The sequence below is a fragment of the Coregonus clupeaformis genome, chromosome 28 (genome assembly GCF_020615455.1).
Source record: "Coregonus clupeaformis isolate EN_2021a chromosome 28, ASM2061545v1, whole genome shotgun sequence".
Classification (NCBI taxonomy): domain Eukaryota; kingdom Metazoa; phylum Chordata; class Actinopteri; order Salmoniformes; family Salmonidae; genus Coregonus; species Coregonus clupeaformis.
Genome location: NC_059219.1, coordinates 10,255,787 through 10,271,656, shown reverse-complemented (window position 1 = coordinate 10,271,656; position 15,870 = coordinate 10,255,787). Strand labels below are relative to the sequence as shown.

General features: G+C 45.5%; 1 protein-coding gene across 1 annotated transcript in view; it reads left to right on the top strand.

Moving 5' to 3' along the window:
• Window positions 1-15,870, top strand: part of LOC121543792 (thyroglobulin-like) — a 70,172-nt gene that overhangs the window by 1,247 nt on the left and 53,055 nt on the right. The window contains exons 2-20 of the mRNA XM_045208315.1: window positions 1,787-1,895; window positions 2,131-2,228; window positions 2,418-2,606; window positions 2,843-3,002; window positions 4,585-4,691; window positions 4,852-4,995; window positions 5,196-5,381; window positions 5,674-6,177; window positions 6,367-6,608; window positions 7,166-7,322; window positions 9,091-9,235; window positions 9,425-9,561; window positions 9,761-9,898; window positions 10,916-10,993; window positions 11,126-11,208; window positions 11,435-11,555; window positions 13,453-13,650; window positions 13,928-14,134; window positions 15,049-15,197. Of these exons, the coding sequence (XP_045064250.1) occupies window positions 1,787-1,895; window positions 2,131-2,228; window positions 2,418-2,606; window positions 2,843-3,002; window positions 4,585-4,691; window positions 4,852-4,995; window positions 5,196-5,381; window positions 5,674-6,177; window positions 6,367-6,608; window positions 7,166-7,322; window positions 9,091-9,235; window positions 9,425-9,561; window positions 9,761-9,898; window positions 10,916-10,993; window positions 11,126-11,208; window positions 11,435-11,555; window positions 13,453-13,650; window positions 13,928-14,134; window positions 15,049-15,197 (3,152 nt within the window). The remainder of the gene's footprint in view (window positions 1-1,786; window positions 1,896-2,130; window positions 2,229-2,417; window positions 2,607-2,842; window positions 3,003-4,584; window positions 4,692-4,851; window positions 4,996-5,195; window positions 5,382-5,673; window positions 6,178-6,366; window positions 6,609-7,165; window positions 7,323-9,090; window positions 9,236-9,424; window positions 9,562-9,760; window positions 9,899-10,915; window positions 10,994-11,125; window positions 11,209-11,434; window positions 11,556-13,452; window positions 13,651-13,927; window positions 14,135-15,048; window positions 15,198-15,870) is intronic.

Sequence of the window (15,870 nt, the reverse complement as noted above, 5' to 3'; positions counted from 1 at the left end):
GTACCGTCAAATCTTGGATGAGAACCTCCTTCCCTCAGCCAGGGCATTGAAAATGGGTCGTGGATGGGTATTCCAGCATGACAATGACCCAAAACACACGGCCAAGGCAACAAAGGAGTGGCTCAAGAAGAAGCGCATTAAGGTCCTGGAGTGGCCTAGCCAGTCTCCAGACCTTAATCCCATAGAAAATCTGTGGAGGGAGCTGAAGGTTTGAGTTGCCAAACGTCAGCCTCGAAACCTTAATGACTTGGAGAAGATCTGCAAAGAGGAGTGGAACAAAATCCCTCCTGAGATGTGTGAAAACCTGGTGGCAACTACAAGAAACGTCTGACCTCTGTGATTGCCAACAAGGGTTTTGCCACCAAGTACTAAGTAATGTTTTGCAGAGGGGTTAAATACTTATTTCCCTCATTAAAATGCAAATCAATTTATAACATTTTTGACATGCGTTTTTCTGGATTTATTTGTTGTTATTCTGTCTCTCACTGTTCAAATAAACCTACCATTAAAATTATAGACTGATCATGTCTTTGTCAGTGGGCAAACGTACAAAATCAGCAGGGGATCAAATACTTTTTTCCCTCACTGTACACTATATATGCAAAACTATCAAAACCGTCATAGGATGCCACCTTTCCAACAAGTCCACTCATCAAATTTTTGCCCTGCTAGAGCTGCCCCGGTCAACTGTAAGTGCTGTTATTGTGAAGTGGAAACGTCTGGGGGAAAAAGTGGTAGGCCAAACAAGCTCACAGAATGGGACTGCCGAGTGCTGAAGCGCGTAAAAATCGCCTGTCCTCGGTTGCAACACTCACTACCGAGTTCCAAACTGCCTGTGGAAGCAACGTCAGCACAATAACTGTTCGTCGGGAGCTTAATGAAATTTGTTTTCATGGCCAAGCAGCCACACACAAGCCTGAGATCGCAATGCCAAGCCACGGCTGGAGTGGTGTAAAGCTTGCCGCCATTGGACTCTGGAGCAGTGGAAACGCGTTCTCTGGAGTGATGAATCACGCTGCTTCACCATCTGGCAGTCCAACAGACTAATCTGGGTTTGGCGGATGCCAGGAGAACGCTTCCTGCCCCAATGCATAGAGCCAACTGTAAAGTTTTTGGTGGTGGAGGAATAATGGTCTGGGGCTGTTTTTCATGGTTCAGGCTAGACCCCTTAGTTCCAGTGAAGGGAAATCTTAACGCTACAGCATACAATGACATTCTAGACGATTCTGTGCTTCCAACTTTGTGGCAACAGTTTGGGGAAGGCCCTTTTCTGTTTCAGCATGACAATGCCCCCGTGCACAAGGCGGGGTCCATACAGAAATGGTTTGTCGAGATCGGTGTGGAAGAACTTGACTGGCTTGCACAGAGCCTTGACCTCAACCCCATCGAACACCTTTGGGATGAATTGGAACGCCGACTGCGAGCCAGGCCTAATCGCCCAACATCAGTGCCCGACCTCACTAATGCTCTTGTGGCTGAATGGAAGCAAGTCCCCGCAGCAATGTTCCAACATCTAGTGGAAAGCCTTCCCAGAAGAGTGGAGGCTGTTATAACAGCAAAGGGGGGGGTCAACTCCATATTAATGCCCATGAGTTTGGAAATGAGATGTTCGACGAGCAGGATGTCCACATACTTTTGGTCATGTAATGTATTCATTCTGGCCTACTGTTTTTATGTTTTCTGTCTGTTTCCTTTTGTGTGTGAGCCATTTGGCTGTAAGCAGACGAAAAATGTCCATTCCCAACAAGTTTTGAACTTTTTAAATTGTATATGCTGCTGTTTTCAGAATACCAGCTGGAGTCTGAGACCCTGAGTCAGTGTGAGTCGCTACGTGGTGTTAGTTCTGCCCTGCAACAAAACCATGTCCCCCAGTGCTCAGAGGACGGGAGGTTCAGGTACCTGACATCGCTGTATATGACCCATGGTAGTTTGAAGTGGAAAGCTAGCCAGGACAGTAAAGAAACAATTGTCCTGTATTCGTCCCAAATGGCACCCTATTCCCAATCCCTATATAGTGCACTACTTGCCTAAGGCTCCTGTCAAAAGTAGTGCACTATGCAGGGAATATGGTGCCATTTGGGATGCAACCATTGTTCCCTACTGTCTTCCAATTGTTGTTGTGTACTCCAGACACGTCCAGTGCAGTGGTGGTGGTGGTGAGTGCTGGTGTGTGAACGCTGAGGGAGCTGAGATCTCTGGAACCAGACAGAACGGATCAGCTGTGTACTGTGAGCAGAACGCCTCTCTTCCTATAAACATCTCTCTCAACGTGAAACCACATTGGTGCTAGACGGGACGAATTCCCCTCTGGGAACCCTAGCCAGGCTCAATGTGGAACACTAGAAGACCCTTGTAAATGCAGTCTATCACACATCATTGTCCTCCTCTTCCTCCTCCTCCTCCTCCTCTTCCCACAGGTCTGACGTCCTGCCAGCTCCACAGACAGCAGGCCTTGCTGAGTGGCGATGCCTCCCTGGTGCCCCAGTGCCAGGCCTCTGGGGACTACCAGGCTGTGCAGTGTGACAGCGCCCGGGGACAGTGCTGGTGTGTAGACCTGGAGGGCATGGAGATCTACGGCACCCGGCAGAACGGAAAGCCCTCTCAATGTGAGTTAGTTATGAGCATGATGATTTGTGTTGTATATTGATATGTCATTTAGCAGACGCTTTTATCAGAAGCGACTTACAGTAGTGGGTACATACATTTTCGTATGGGTGGCCCCAGCGGGAATCGACCCCCACAATCCTGACGTTGCAAGTGTCACGCTCTATCAACTACACACAGCACAGTAATATATAAATGACTAGAACTGATCAGAACAACCTTTGACCTTTGCCCTCAGGCCCAGGCACCTGTGAGGTGAGGTCGAGGCGTCTCCTCCACGGCATCGGGGAGCGCTCCCCCCCTCAGTGCTCGGCCGACGGCTCCTTCCTGTCCGTGCAGTGCAAGTTTGTCAACACCACTGACAGGATGGGCTTGGACCTTCTGCACACTTTCAACAGGTGAGTGTCTGGGAGGGAAAGATATGCACTCTAAGTTTGCGCCCCAAATGGCACCCTGTTCCATATGTATAGTGCACTACTTTTGACCAGGGTCCATAGGGCTCTTGTCAAAAGTAGTGGACTATATCAGGGGAATAGGGTGCCATTTGGGACGCTGACATTAACTGTAAGACCGTTGGAATCTCATCCTTCCGTTTATGTTGAAGGTGTGAGACCTAGCCCTCACTCACTCACTCACTCACTCACTCACTCACTCACTCACTCACTCACTCACTCACTCACTCACTCACTCACTCACACAAACACACTGCTGGGGTTTACTTTGACCTGGCTGCCTATTGGCATCCTGTGTGTGAGTGAGACAGGTTTTGAACAAAGCTATTTCTAGTAGCTGCCTCTAGATGGCAGTTGAGCGTAATGCTTCGGCCCGTGGACAGGATTTAGACAGATGACGAGCTGGCAGGAGAACTGGGAGACCAAATTCACTTTATTTTCCCTCCTCGCTCTACATTTCTAACCAGATAGTATCCTATTCCTTGTGTATGGTAACTGGAATGTGTTGTGAAAAAATGGAGACGCTTGGTCTCTCTCTTATTGTAAAATGCAGAATTCACACATTCATTAGAAATGTTTCATAGTGTCTAAAGTAAACAATGTAGTCATTCAAGATGTTTCAGATAATCCACCAATATGTAAACTTTTCATCTGGAATGTGGGTTTGGACAAATAGTTTTCAGTCCTTCTGTTTAGTTAGCGCAGCTGCAACAATTCCAACACTTACCACAGAGGCCTACACAAAAAATGTATACTTTCAGACCTTGAGTTATAATTTTATTATAATAATTTTGCCTTGTGTCTATTTCTGGCTAGCGGCTGTTTTGACCTCCATCTCTAGGCAACAAATGGCACCATATTCCCTGCTGAGTGCGTGCGTGCGTGCGTGCCCGTGTCTGTCTGTGCGTGTGAATGGGCAGGGTTCCAAGTTGACCCAGCTTGTGCAGTGAACTCTTTGCATGATCGGCCCCCAGCCTGGCCAAGACTGTGTCTGTTATCGCTCCTGTCTCCAGCCAAGTACAGCCAAGGGGTCAAGGGTCAAGTTGTTCCCGGTCCTCTAAAACCACTCAAAACTGGTCTTAACTGCCAGCCAGCCAGCAGGCATTTATCAAATGACTCCAAGATCAAAACCTTTTTTATATTGACAAAAAAAACTGAAGGGATGATGGCGATGACTTGGTACATGAAAAATGTAGATTTCTGGGGCTTCCTTTTACCATCAAGGCAGGCACTCTTGGAGAGAGTATTGGATGTGGATCAATGTTGAAAGTTAAAGTAACACTGTCCATCTTTGTGGAAGAGCTAACAACTGTTTGCAACTTGAATGAGTGCCTCCCTGATAACTTGATAACTTGAATCAGTTTGTCATCTACATTTACTGTGTATTATAGTATTATAATTAGTATTATAATTAGTATTGTAGTGTTATAGTATTATAATTAGTATTATATTGTACAGTCATGTATTTTACTCTTCTAGTAGCCTATTTTAGACAGTGAAGTGACAAGATGTGTGATATCTTCCACAGGTTCCCTAAAGTATTCCATACGTTCAGCAGCTTCAGACAGATGTTCCCTGAGGTGTCCAGTTACTGTTTCTGTGCTGACAGCAGAGGCAGGGAGCTCCCCAGCACAGGTGAGAAGATACTACATCAACACGTGACACACACACACTACATTACTTACAATAACTCTTAACTGGATTTTCATCAGGAATCAGAAATATATGTATTTTTAAATAACAGTGCTATTAAAACAGTGTGTGGAAGTGAAATCGTTGTTTCCCCGTTGTTCAGGTGTGGAGCTGCTGCTAGATGAGGTGTATGACACAGCCTTCTCAGGTCTGGAGCCAGGCCGCTCCTTCTCCCAGACCAACATGTACCGCATCCTGCAGAGGAGATTCCTGGCCATCCAGCTGGCTGTGAGTGGCAGGTTCAGATGTAAGTTAGTTTCCACCATCAATCTGACATCATTTCCGTCAGTGGTGATTGGTGGCACTTTAATTAGTAGGACGGGCTCATAGCGATGACTGGAACAGAATGTAATTCCTGCTATTATTAGCAGCAGTCCTCCCCTAACCAGTCCTCATCTGGTTTCCATTGTATTTAATTGTCACTCTCTCCCTCTGTCTGTCATGGAGGCCCCAGCCCTTGTGAGAGCGAGTCATCCGCTGATGCCCAAGCTGGCAATGTGTATGTGCCATCCTGTGATGCCAATGGTGGTTACGTGCCAACCCAGTGCCAGGCGAGTGGGCAGTGCTGGTGTGTGGACCCCACAGGGAAGGAGATCTTTGGGACACGACAACATGGAGGATCCCCTGACTGTGGTAACTAAGTAACCATGTTGTTGGATTCAAATAATGCTTTGACCATAAAGGGGTTCCAAACCAACAATACAATACCATTGACTGTGCAGACAGAGTGCACACCTCAAGAATTGCCTGCTGAATGAAAATCTTATCTGCCTCGTTTTGTAGTTTAATTTCAGTCAACTTGATCTGCCTTTGGTTATCATGCTGTACACAGAAGACATTAAATAACAACAGTCAATATGTCCATAAAATTGTAGGCCTACATAAAATGTATAGGAACATGGTGTTTTTCCTCTACTGAACCCAGGTGCTGGAGTGAAGGACTGTCCATCTGAGCGTCGTCAGGCCCTCTCCAGGCTCCTCTCCAGCCCCACAGGTCAGGTGCCCTCAGCCCAGGACTCACAGACACACCCAGGCCCCCTGTCTCCCTGCAGCCCCCAACTCCAACAGCTCCTGCTGGGGTCTCTTACAGAGTCCCTTTCCGAGCGATCCGATGTAGGAGACATCCTGGCTGAGATGATCCAGGGGATGTTCACTAGCGGGGCCATGGCCCTCAAGGCCCTGGCTCTGTCCTCCAACCCCAAGAGACTCCAGGAGAACCTGTTCGGAGGAAAGTTCTTAGGAAACGCTGGGATGTTGAACTTCACTGGGGCCGTCGGGGCCAGCGGCACGTTGAGTTTCAGTCAAGCCAGTCTGAAAAACAACCAAGATGTCGTTAAGCTCGTCAGCACCACCCTGGAAAACGAAGCCTTCATCTCCGCCCTACGCCAAACCATCCTCTTATCCAAAGCCGAGGACAGCACCCAGCTAGGTTTGTTTTGTAACTTCGTCTTGTCTTTTGAAAATCATTCATGTTATTTGTTTTTTACCATCGAGGACCACTTTGGAAACAAGTGTTTAAATGAATGCTTTTAAGTGCTGTCCTCTGGGGATCCAAAGCACATCTTACTGTATTAGTTGTTTTCTACCCAAATCAATTAAAATAAATTCAATTCAATAGGTGAGCTCTTCAGGGTCCTGTTTGAGAGCGCCCAGTCCAGCAGCGGTGGTTGTGAGAGGGATCCCTCTGCCCTGTACGTGCCCAGCTGTGATGACAACGGACAGTATCAGGAGATCCAGTGCCAAGGCTCAGAGTGTTGGTGTGTTGACCCCCAGGGTCAGGAGGTCACAGGGTCACGCTCCAAAGGTCAAAGGCCAAGGTGTCCGTCACGATGCGAGAGGGAGCGAGCGGCTGCCCAGAAGGTAATTACTTTATGACACTCCCCCAGCACGTCTGTAAATAACTACCGTTCTGACTCTTCTCTCTGTGTTGTATTGTAAATAACTACCGTACTGACTCTTCTCTCTGTGTTGTATTGTAAATAACTACCGTACTGACTCTTCTCTCTGTGTTGTATTGTAAATAACTACCGTACTGACTCTTCTCTCTGTGTTGTATTGTAAATAACTACCGTACTGACTCTTCTCTCTGTGTTGTATTGTAAATAACTACCGTACTGACTCTTCTCTCTGTGTTGTATTGTAAATAACTACCGTACTGACTCTTCTCTCTGTGTTGTATTGTAAATAACTACCGTTCTGACTCTTCTCTCTGTGTTGTATTGTAAATAACTACCGTTCTGACTCTTCTCTCTGTGTTGTATTGTACTTACTGTGTGTTTTTGTATTGTATCTTTATTGAATATTTTACATTTTTGTTACGCTGTTTGTGCATAGAGCTTGAGAGTAAGCGTTTCATTGTACTGTACTGTGTAAACCTACGATGTGCATATGCAAATAAACTTTGATTCGATTTGAAGGTGAAGTCAGGCCAGGCTGCGGGGGTACAGGTGTTCATGCCGAAGTGTGCGGAGGACGGGAGCTACGTGGCGTTGCAGTGTCTGGGAAAGAGTTGCTTCTGTCTGGACCACCTGGGAGAGAGACACGCCACTATCCCTGTAGGACAGACTGTTCAGTGTGAGTTGGCAGATCCACCGCTCATCAGACACAGAGTTAGCGTAGTCCTGGACTAAAAAGCATTTCCATGGAGATTGAAATTGCTTCTTAGTTCAAGACCAGGTTTAATCTGTGTCCGGTAAACTGGCCCATAGTGTACAGTCCATCTTGCTGTATTACCTTGTCTTGGTCCAAACTACTACATTATTAAGGTGTTAGGGTGCCCTGGTCCAAACTACTACATTATTAAGGTGTTAGGGTGCCCTGGTCCAAACTGCTACATTATTAAGGTGTTAGGGTGTCCTGGTCCAAACTGCTACATTATTAAGGTGTTAGGGTGTCCTGGTCCAAACTACTACATTATTAAGGTGTTAGGGTGTCCTGGTCCAAACTACTACATTATTAAGGTGTTAGGGTGTCCTGGTCCCAACTGCTACATTATTAAGGTGTTAGGGTGCCCTGGTCCAAACTGCTACATTATTAAGGTGTTAGGGTGCCCTGGTCCAAACTACTACATTATTAAGGTGTTAGGGTGTCCTGGTCCAAACTACTACATTATTAAGGTGTTAGGGTGTCCTGGTCCAAACTACTACATTATTAAGGTGTTAGGGTGTCCTGGTCCCAACTGCTACATTATTAAGGTGTTAGGGTGCCCTGGTCCAAACTGCTACATTATTAAGGTGTTAGGGTGCCCTGGTCCAAACTGCTACATTATTAAGGTGTTAGGGTGTCCTGGTCCCAACTGCTACATTATTAAGGTGTTAGGGTGCCCTGGTCCAAACTACTACATTATTAAGGTGTTAGTGTGCCCTGGTCCAAACTACTACATTATTAAGGTGTTAGGGTGTCCTGGTCCAAACTACTACATTATTAAGGTGTTAGGGTGCCCTGGTCCAAACTGCTACATTATTAAGGTGTTAGGGTGCCCTGGTCCAAACTACTACATTATTAAGGTGTTAGGGTGCCCTGGTCTAAACTACTACATTATTAAGGTGTTAGGGTGCCCTGGTCCAAACTGCTACATTATTAAGGTGTTAGGGTGCCCTGGTCCAAACTGCTACATTATTAAGGTGTTAGGGTGCCCTGGTCCAAACTACTACATTATTAAGGTGTTAGGGTGTCCTGGTCCAAACTACTACATTATTAAGGTGTTAGGGTGCCCTGGTCCAAACTGCTACATTATTAAGGTGTTAGGGTGCCCTGGTCCAAACTGCTACATTATTAAGGTGTTAGGGTGCCCTGGTCCAAACTACTACATTATTAAGGTGTTAGGGTGTCCTGGTCCAAACTACTACATTATTAAGGTGTTAGGGTGCCCTGGTCCAAACTACTACATTATTAAGGTGTTAGGGTGCCCTGGTCCAAACTACTACATTATTAAGGTGTTAGGGTGCCCTGGTCCAAACTACTACATTATTAAGGTGTTAGGGTGTCCTGGTCCAAACTGCTACATTATTAAGGTGTTAGGGTGCCCTGGTCCAAACTGCTACATTATTAAGGTGTTAGGGTGCCCTGGTCCAAACTACTACATTATTAAGGTGTTAGGGTGTCCTGGTCCAAACTACTACATTATTAAGGTGTTAGGGTGCCCTGGTCCAAACTACTACATTATTAAGGTGTTAGGGTGCCCTGGTCCAAACTACTACATTATTAAGGTGTTAGGGTGCCCTGGTCCAAACTGCTACATTATTAAGGTGTTAGGGTGCCCTGGTCCAAACTACTACATTATTAAGGGGGTAGGGTGCCATTTGGGACGTAATAATTGTTTTAGCTATTCCTCTGTCTCCAGGTCCTCCCCCTCTCTCTCCCCTTCCCTCCCCAGGGCCAGCTCCAGGCTCCTGTTCCCTGGCGGTGGCTGAGGTGGACCAGTTCCAGGAGGAGGCTAAGCGTCTGGTCCTCCTCTCCAACAGCTCCCATGTCCCTCTGGGCTACAGGTAACCCTGAAGAAGACACAGTGTGCTGAGACCTGGGTGTTTACCCATCACGTTATTGAACCATGTATAGAGTGTGACTATCTTTATTTATTATAATAATAATACTACATTTGTATTTAAAGCGCCTTACATTTAAAATAAATAAATAAGGACACTGTTTTCTACTGGATGTTCTCCTCTGGGGTACAGCTACCTGCTGGCTGAAGGCCTTCGTCTGACCTCTGACGAGCTACTCCACGCCTTCTCCTCCTCCGACCAGACCACGCTGCTCTCTGATAGGCTGCTGAGCCACTCCCACTCTGCTCTACGACTGGCTGCCCACTCCAGTATGTCTGCTGTGATGTCATATCCTCTGGATATGATGTCATATCCTTCTCTGCGTGATGTGCTCCATTATTTGTTTCTTTCAATGCCAAGAGTTAACTACTAAAGAGTGTTCGGTGGCTACTGTTGTAATATTTAGTGTCATCTCAACGTCATAGTTTCTCTGTGGGATTACTTTGTTTTGTTGTATTTTCTCCCCAGCCCTGCAGTTCTATTGGCAGAGCCAGCAGGCAGCATCTGTGGAGGAGAGACAGTCTCTACTGCTGGGCTACCAGCCCTACAGGCCCCAGTGTGATGCCCACAGACAGTGGCTGCCCACCCAGTGCCACCCCAGCACAGGTCAGAGTCACACCCCCAACTTCCAACCCAGCTCTGCATTGTAACTGTAGTAGTGGTGGTAGTGTAATACAGGCCTCGGTACAGGTCATTATACCTTCTCCAGACCCTTCTAGAAGGAGACCTCTCTTAATCAGCAGCGTCTCATTGTTTCTTCACTCATAATATGTTGGTTGGAAACAGATAAGACAAATGAAGTAGCTACAGTAGTGTTGTATTGACTGTGTTGGTAATGTAGCTACAGTAGTGTTGTATTGACTGAGTTGGTAATGTAGCTACAGTACTGTTGTATTGACTGAGTTGGTAATGTAGCTACAGTAGTGTTGTATTGACTGAGTTGGTAATGTAGCTACAGTAGTGTTGTATTGACTGAGTTGGTAATGTAGCTACAGTAGTGTTGTATTGACTGAGTTGGTAATGTAGCTACAGTAGTGTTGTATTGACTGAGTTGGTAATGTAGCTACAGTAGTGTTGTATTGACTGAGTTGGTAATGTAGCTACAGTAGTGTTGTATTGACTGAGTTGGTACTGTAGCTACTGTAGTGTTGTATTGACTGAGTTGGTAATGTAGCTACAGTAGTGTTGTATTGACTGAGTTGGTAATGTAGCTACAGTAGTGTTGTATTGACTGAGTTGGTAATGTAGCTACAGTAGTGTTGTATTGACTGAGTTGGTAATGTAGCTACAGTAGTGTTGTATTGACTGAGTTGGTAATGTAGCTACAGTAGTGTTGTATTGACTGAGTTGGTAATGTAGCTACAGTAGTGTTGTATTGACTGAGTTGGTAATGTAGCTACAGTAGTGTTGTATTGACTGAGTTGGTAATGTAGCTACAGTAGTGTTGTATTGACTGAGTTGGTAAATGTAGCTACAGTAGTGTTGTATTGACTGAGTTGGTAATGTAGCTACAGTAGTGTTGTATTGACTGAGTTGGTAATGTAGCTACAGTAGTGTTGTATTGACTGAGTTGGTAATGTAGCTACAGTAGTGTTGTATTGACTGTGTTGGTACTGTCTGCAGGTCATTGCTGGTGTGTGGATGGGGAAGGAGGATATATCCCAGGATCCCTGACCAGTCGCTCCCTGCAGAGACCACAGTGTAAGACAGGACATTTTATAGTTTCTCACTGACTTTCATTTTTCTGTATGTAAGGATAGCCCTCCTCCAATCTGCTTTTGTCAGTGTTGAATGATTTTAGTTGTTTTCTGGGAATCTCCTCTCCTCTTCCAGGCCAGACCCGGTGTCAAAGAGCTCATGCTCAGGCTCTGCTCTCTGATTGGACACAGTCCTCCTACGACCCGACTTGTGAAGTGGTGAGAATCCTCTCCAGAATGTTGAGCATAAATATAATGAAATGAATTAGTTTTGTTCATAATTCTGCTCTGTCGGTATCCTCCTTGCTGTAACTTCTGTCTGTGTCTTTCAGAGGGGTTGGTATAAAGCAGATCTCCAGTTTCTATTGGACAATAAAGTATTCTTCTGTATCTACAGTATGTGTCCTTAGTAACAGTGGTTGTGGTGCTGTATGTGTGTTTCCAGAGTGGCCAGTTCTCTGTGCTCCAGAAGGGGTCTTCAGGTGGCGGTGGAGCCCGGTGTGTCAGTCCTGTGTCTGGGGAAACCATCCAGCCTGCTACCCTGAGCCCCACTGGAGACCTCACATGTACGGACATGTTATATACACCCCTCACTGATAACAATCAACACATACAGTGGGGAAAAAAAGTATTTAGTCAGCCACCAATTGTGCAAGTTCTCCCACTTAAAAAGATGAGAGAGGCCTGTAATTTTCATCATTGGTACACGTCAACTATGACAGACAAATTGAGAAAAATGTGTCCAGAAAATCACATTGTAGGATTTTTAATGTATTTATTTGCAAATTATGGTGGAAAATAAGTATTTGGTCACCTACAACCAAGCAAGATTTCTGGCTCTCACAGACCTGTAACTTCTTCTTTAAGAGGCTCCTCTGTCCTCCACTCGTTACCTGTATTAATGGCACCTGTTTGAACTTGTTATCAGTATAAAAGACACCTGTCCACAACCTCAAACAGTCACACTCCAAACTCCACTATGGCCAAGACCAAAGAGCTGTCAAAGGACACCAGAAACAAAATTGTAGACCTGCACCAGGCTGGGAAGACTGAATCTACAATAGGTAAGCAGCTTGGTTTGAAGAAATCAACTGTGGGAGCAATTATTAGGAAATGGAAGACATACAAGACCACTGATAATCTCCCTCGATCTGGGGCTCCACGCAAGATCTCACCCCGTGGGGTCAAAATGATCACAAGAACGGTGAGCAAAAATCCCAGAACCACACGGGGGGGGACCTAGTGAATGACCTGCAGAGAGCTGGGACCAAAGTAACAAAGCCTACCATCAGTAACACACTACGCCGCCAGGGACTCAAATCCTGCAGTGCAAGACGTGTCCCCCTGCTTAAGCCAGTACATGTCCAGGCCCGTCTGAAGTTTGCTAGAGTGCATTTGGATGATCCAGAAGAGGATTGGGAGAATGTCATATGGTCAGATGAAACCAAAATAGAACTTTTTGGTAAAAACTCAACTCGTCATGTTTGGAGGACAAAGAATGCTGAGTTGCATCCAAAGAACACCATACCTACTGTGAAGCATGGGGGTGGAAACATCATGCTTTGGGGCTGTTTTTCTGCAAAGGGACCAGGACGACTGATCCGTGTAAAGGAAAGAATGAATGGGGCCATGTATCGTGAGATTTTGAGTGAAAACCTCCTTCCATCAGCAAGGGCATTGAAGATGAAACGTGGCTGGGTCTTTCAGCATGACATGATCCCAAACACACCGCCCGGGCAACGAAGGAGTGGCTTCGTAAGAAGCATTTCAAGGTCCTGGAGTGGCCTAGCCAGTCTCCAGATCTCAACCCCATAGAAAATCTTTGGAAGGAATTGAAAGTCTGTGTTGCCCAGCGACAGCCCCAAAACATCACTGCTCTAGAGGAGATCTGCATGGAGGAATGGGCCAAAATACCAGCAACAGTGTGTGAAAACCTTGTGAAGACTTACAGAAAATGTTTGACCTGTGTCATTGCTAACAAAGTGTATATAACAAAGTATTGAGAAACTTATGTTATTGACCAAATACTTATTTTCCACCATAATTTGCAAATAAATTCATAAAAAATCCTACAATGTGATTTTCTGGATTTTTTTTCTCATTTTGTCTGTCATAGTTGACGTGTACCTATGATGAAAATTACAGGCCTCTCTCATCTTTTTAAGTGGGAGAAATTGCACAATTGGTGGCTGACTAAATACTTTTTTTCCCCACTGTATATAAGAATCAATCACTTAGTGGTCAGTTAATTTTGGGACAGACATATTCATGTACTTCACTTTTTAAGAAATAATATCATTTAATTTTATAACACATTGTATATCAAGTCCATCTGAAGGACTCAACTATTTCCCATCTTGTTTGCTGTCTGCAATTTGATCAATAAAAACGTTGAACATGTGAAAATAGAACGATATTATTTAAAAACCCATCTCCCCCTCTGTCCCCCATGTGGCTCTCTAGGTCCTAGCTGGTGCCAGTTGTTGAAAGACAGCGGTCAGTCTGTGGTGGGTTATGAGCCGGCGTGCCAGGTGGATGGAAGGCTGTTCTCCCCGCTGCAGTGTGACCAGACAGACTGCTGGTGTGTGTCTCAGACAGACGGACAGGAGCTGCCTCAAACCAGGACCCCACGCAGCATGGGGAAGACCCCAGCCTGTGACAGTAAGTTTGGGGTAAATGTACTGGATGTTTAAAGATGGCCATAGGCGGGTTTTGTAAATACACTGTACATAAGCACACACACACACACACACACACACACACACACACACAGGAAATAGTTTAGTTGGCCCATAACAATATCCCATCTGTTACCAAAAGCTTATTCTAGCTGTACAAATAGAAAGACAAACTCTTCATATAAAAAGTCACTATTTATTTACGCATCTCAGTAACACTTTGTCTTCGTTCTATTTACCTGTATTCGCTCTGTCTCCAGGTCCCCGGTGTCCCTCTCCGTTCTCGGACATCATCGTTACCCACGGTGACGTGGTCTGTCGCTCTGACGTGATTGGTGGCCAGCAGAACTGTGACCTCATCTGTCACCTGGGTTATGAAAGCACCCTTCCTGTTAACATGCAGTTACTGTGTGACGTGGCGACCAGAGCCTGGGTGACAGAGGCCCCACTTCCTCAAGCCTGCCAGAGTAACTAACCACACACCACTTCAAACAAACCCCCCGTATTCTGTCTGTCTGTCCAGCTGGCTCTCCCTCTCTCTGGCTCTGTAGAGTACAGATGTTTTATTATTCCTAAAATGCAATTTGTGTGTATCTCTCTCTCTCTCTATCTGTCTCTCTCTCTCTCTATCTGTCTCTCTCTCTCTATCTCTCTCTCTCTCTCTCTCTCTCTCTCTCTCTCTCTCTCTCTCTCTCTCTCTCTCTCTCTATCTCTCTATCTGTCTCTCTATCTCTCTATCTGCCTCTCTCTCTCTCTATCTGTCTCTCTCTCTCTATCTGTCTCTCTCTATCTTACATTCTCTCTCCCTCTCTCTTGTTCTCTCTCTCTCTCCGAGTGTATCTCTGTCTCTCTCTCAATTTCGGAATATTCAAACCGTATTGGGACTTCTGGTTTGCCTAGGAAATTCTCTCAAGCTTCCTGTTAAAAGCATATTAGAAGTAACTTGTGCCAAGCTTCACATTATCCGATTTAGCAGATGTGCATTTATCACAGTGTGTTATCTAGCACAGAACGGCCAGACCTCCTGTCTGAAAAACAGGGTAATATGACGAATGCTCACTGGAGTTGACATTCAGACATAACAGTCATAGACTATCTAGTAGTGAAAGTGTCCATCAAGGCTTTAGACTGGGTTATGTTTATCGTGACTTGGCTGATTTGAGTGTATGTTAAAGGGAAGTTGTTTTGGGTGTGCTCCCTCAGTGTTCGCTTGTTGCTCATGTCTGACTGTCTACGTCTCTCTTGGACTAATGATGCTTCACACTGTAATCAGTGCTGTGTACAGTTTGATGGAATCACTACGTGTGTGTGTGGCAGGGCTTTGGGTGTCTAGACTTCACGATGCCATGTCTCTGCCTGTCTCTATGTGTCTGTGTTCCAGGACTTCAGGTGCTGCAGACCGTCCAGTCCTCTGTGGTGCTCCAGCTCGCCCTGAGTCCGGGTCAGGGACCCTGCAGCTCCTCCCTTCACTCCAGCCTGCAGATCTCTCTGCTCCACGACATGAGGGCCAAGGGCCTCTGCAGCCTGCAGGTTGGTGTGTTTGTGTGAAGGGAGGAGCTGTCTCTCTCATCTGCGTGTATGAGTGTGTGTGTGTGTGTGTCCCAATGTCTGCCATCTACTGTTGCAATAACAGATAGTGAAAACCATGTGCAACTTGCTTTGAATGGAAAGGTGCCTGCAGGTCATATTCCAGGACCACAGAACCTGAACTAATGCAAAACATATGCTGTTAGGAAAAAAAACAAGTACGTTAACTATAGATGTATTCATAAGCACAGCACTATAAACCCTCTAGCAGATATACATGCATGCATGATGGATTGATTTAATGATATGCACTGTATTGATTTGCATATGACTGTTTTTGTACTACAGCTAGTTGTCTATAGTTGGCTAAGGAAGCCTTGTCCGAGCCAGAACTGCAGCGCAAGGCAGCTTGGTGCACAAGTACACCCACTGGACAGGACGCTAGTTGGCTAGCTACAGATGTAGGATCTTAATTTGAGCCAGTTTGCTACAGCAGGAAAATAGTCCTGCAGCAACAGGAAATATGAATTATTATGTGGATTATAATTAATGAGCATTTTTGTAGGTTTTGATATATTTTTCATAAGGGAAAATCAAGTCTGAAAGTGGAAATTACAAACTTCAGAAGCCTTTTTAAACCTCAAATACTCAAATACACATGTTTAAAATGTCTTGC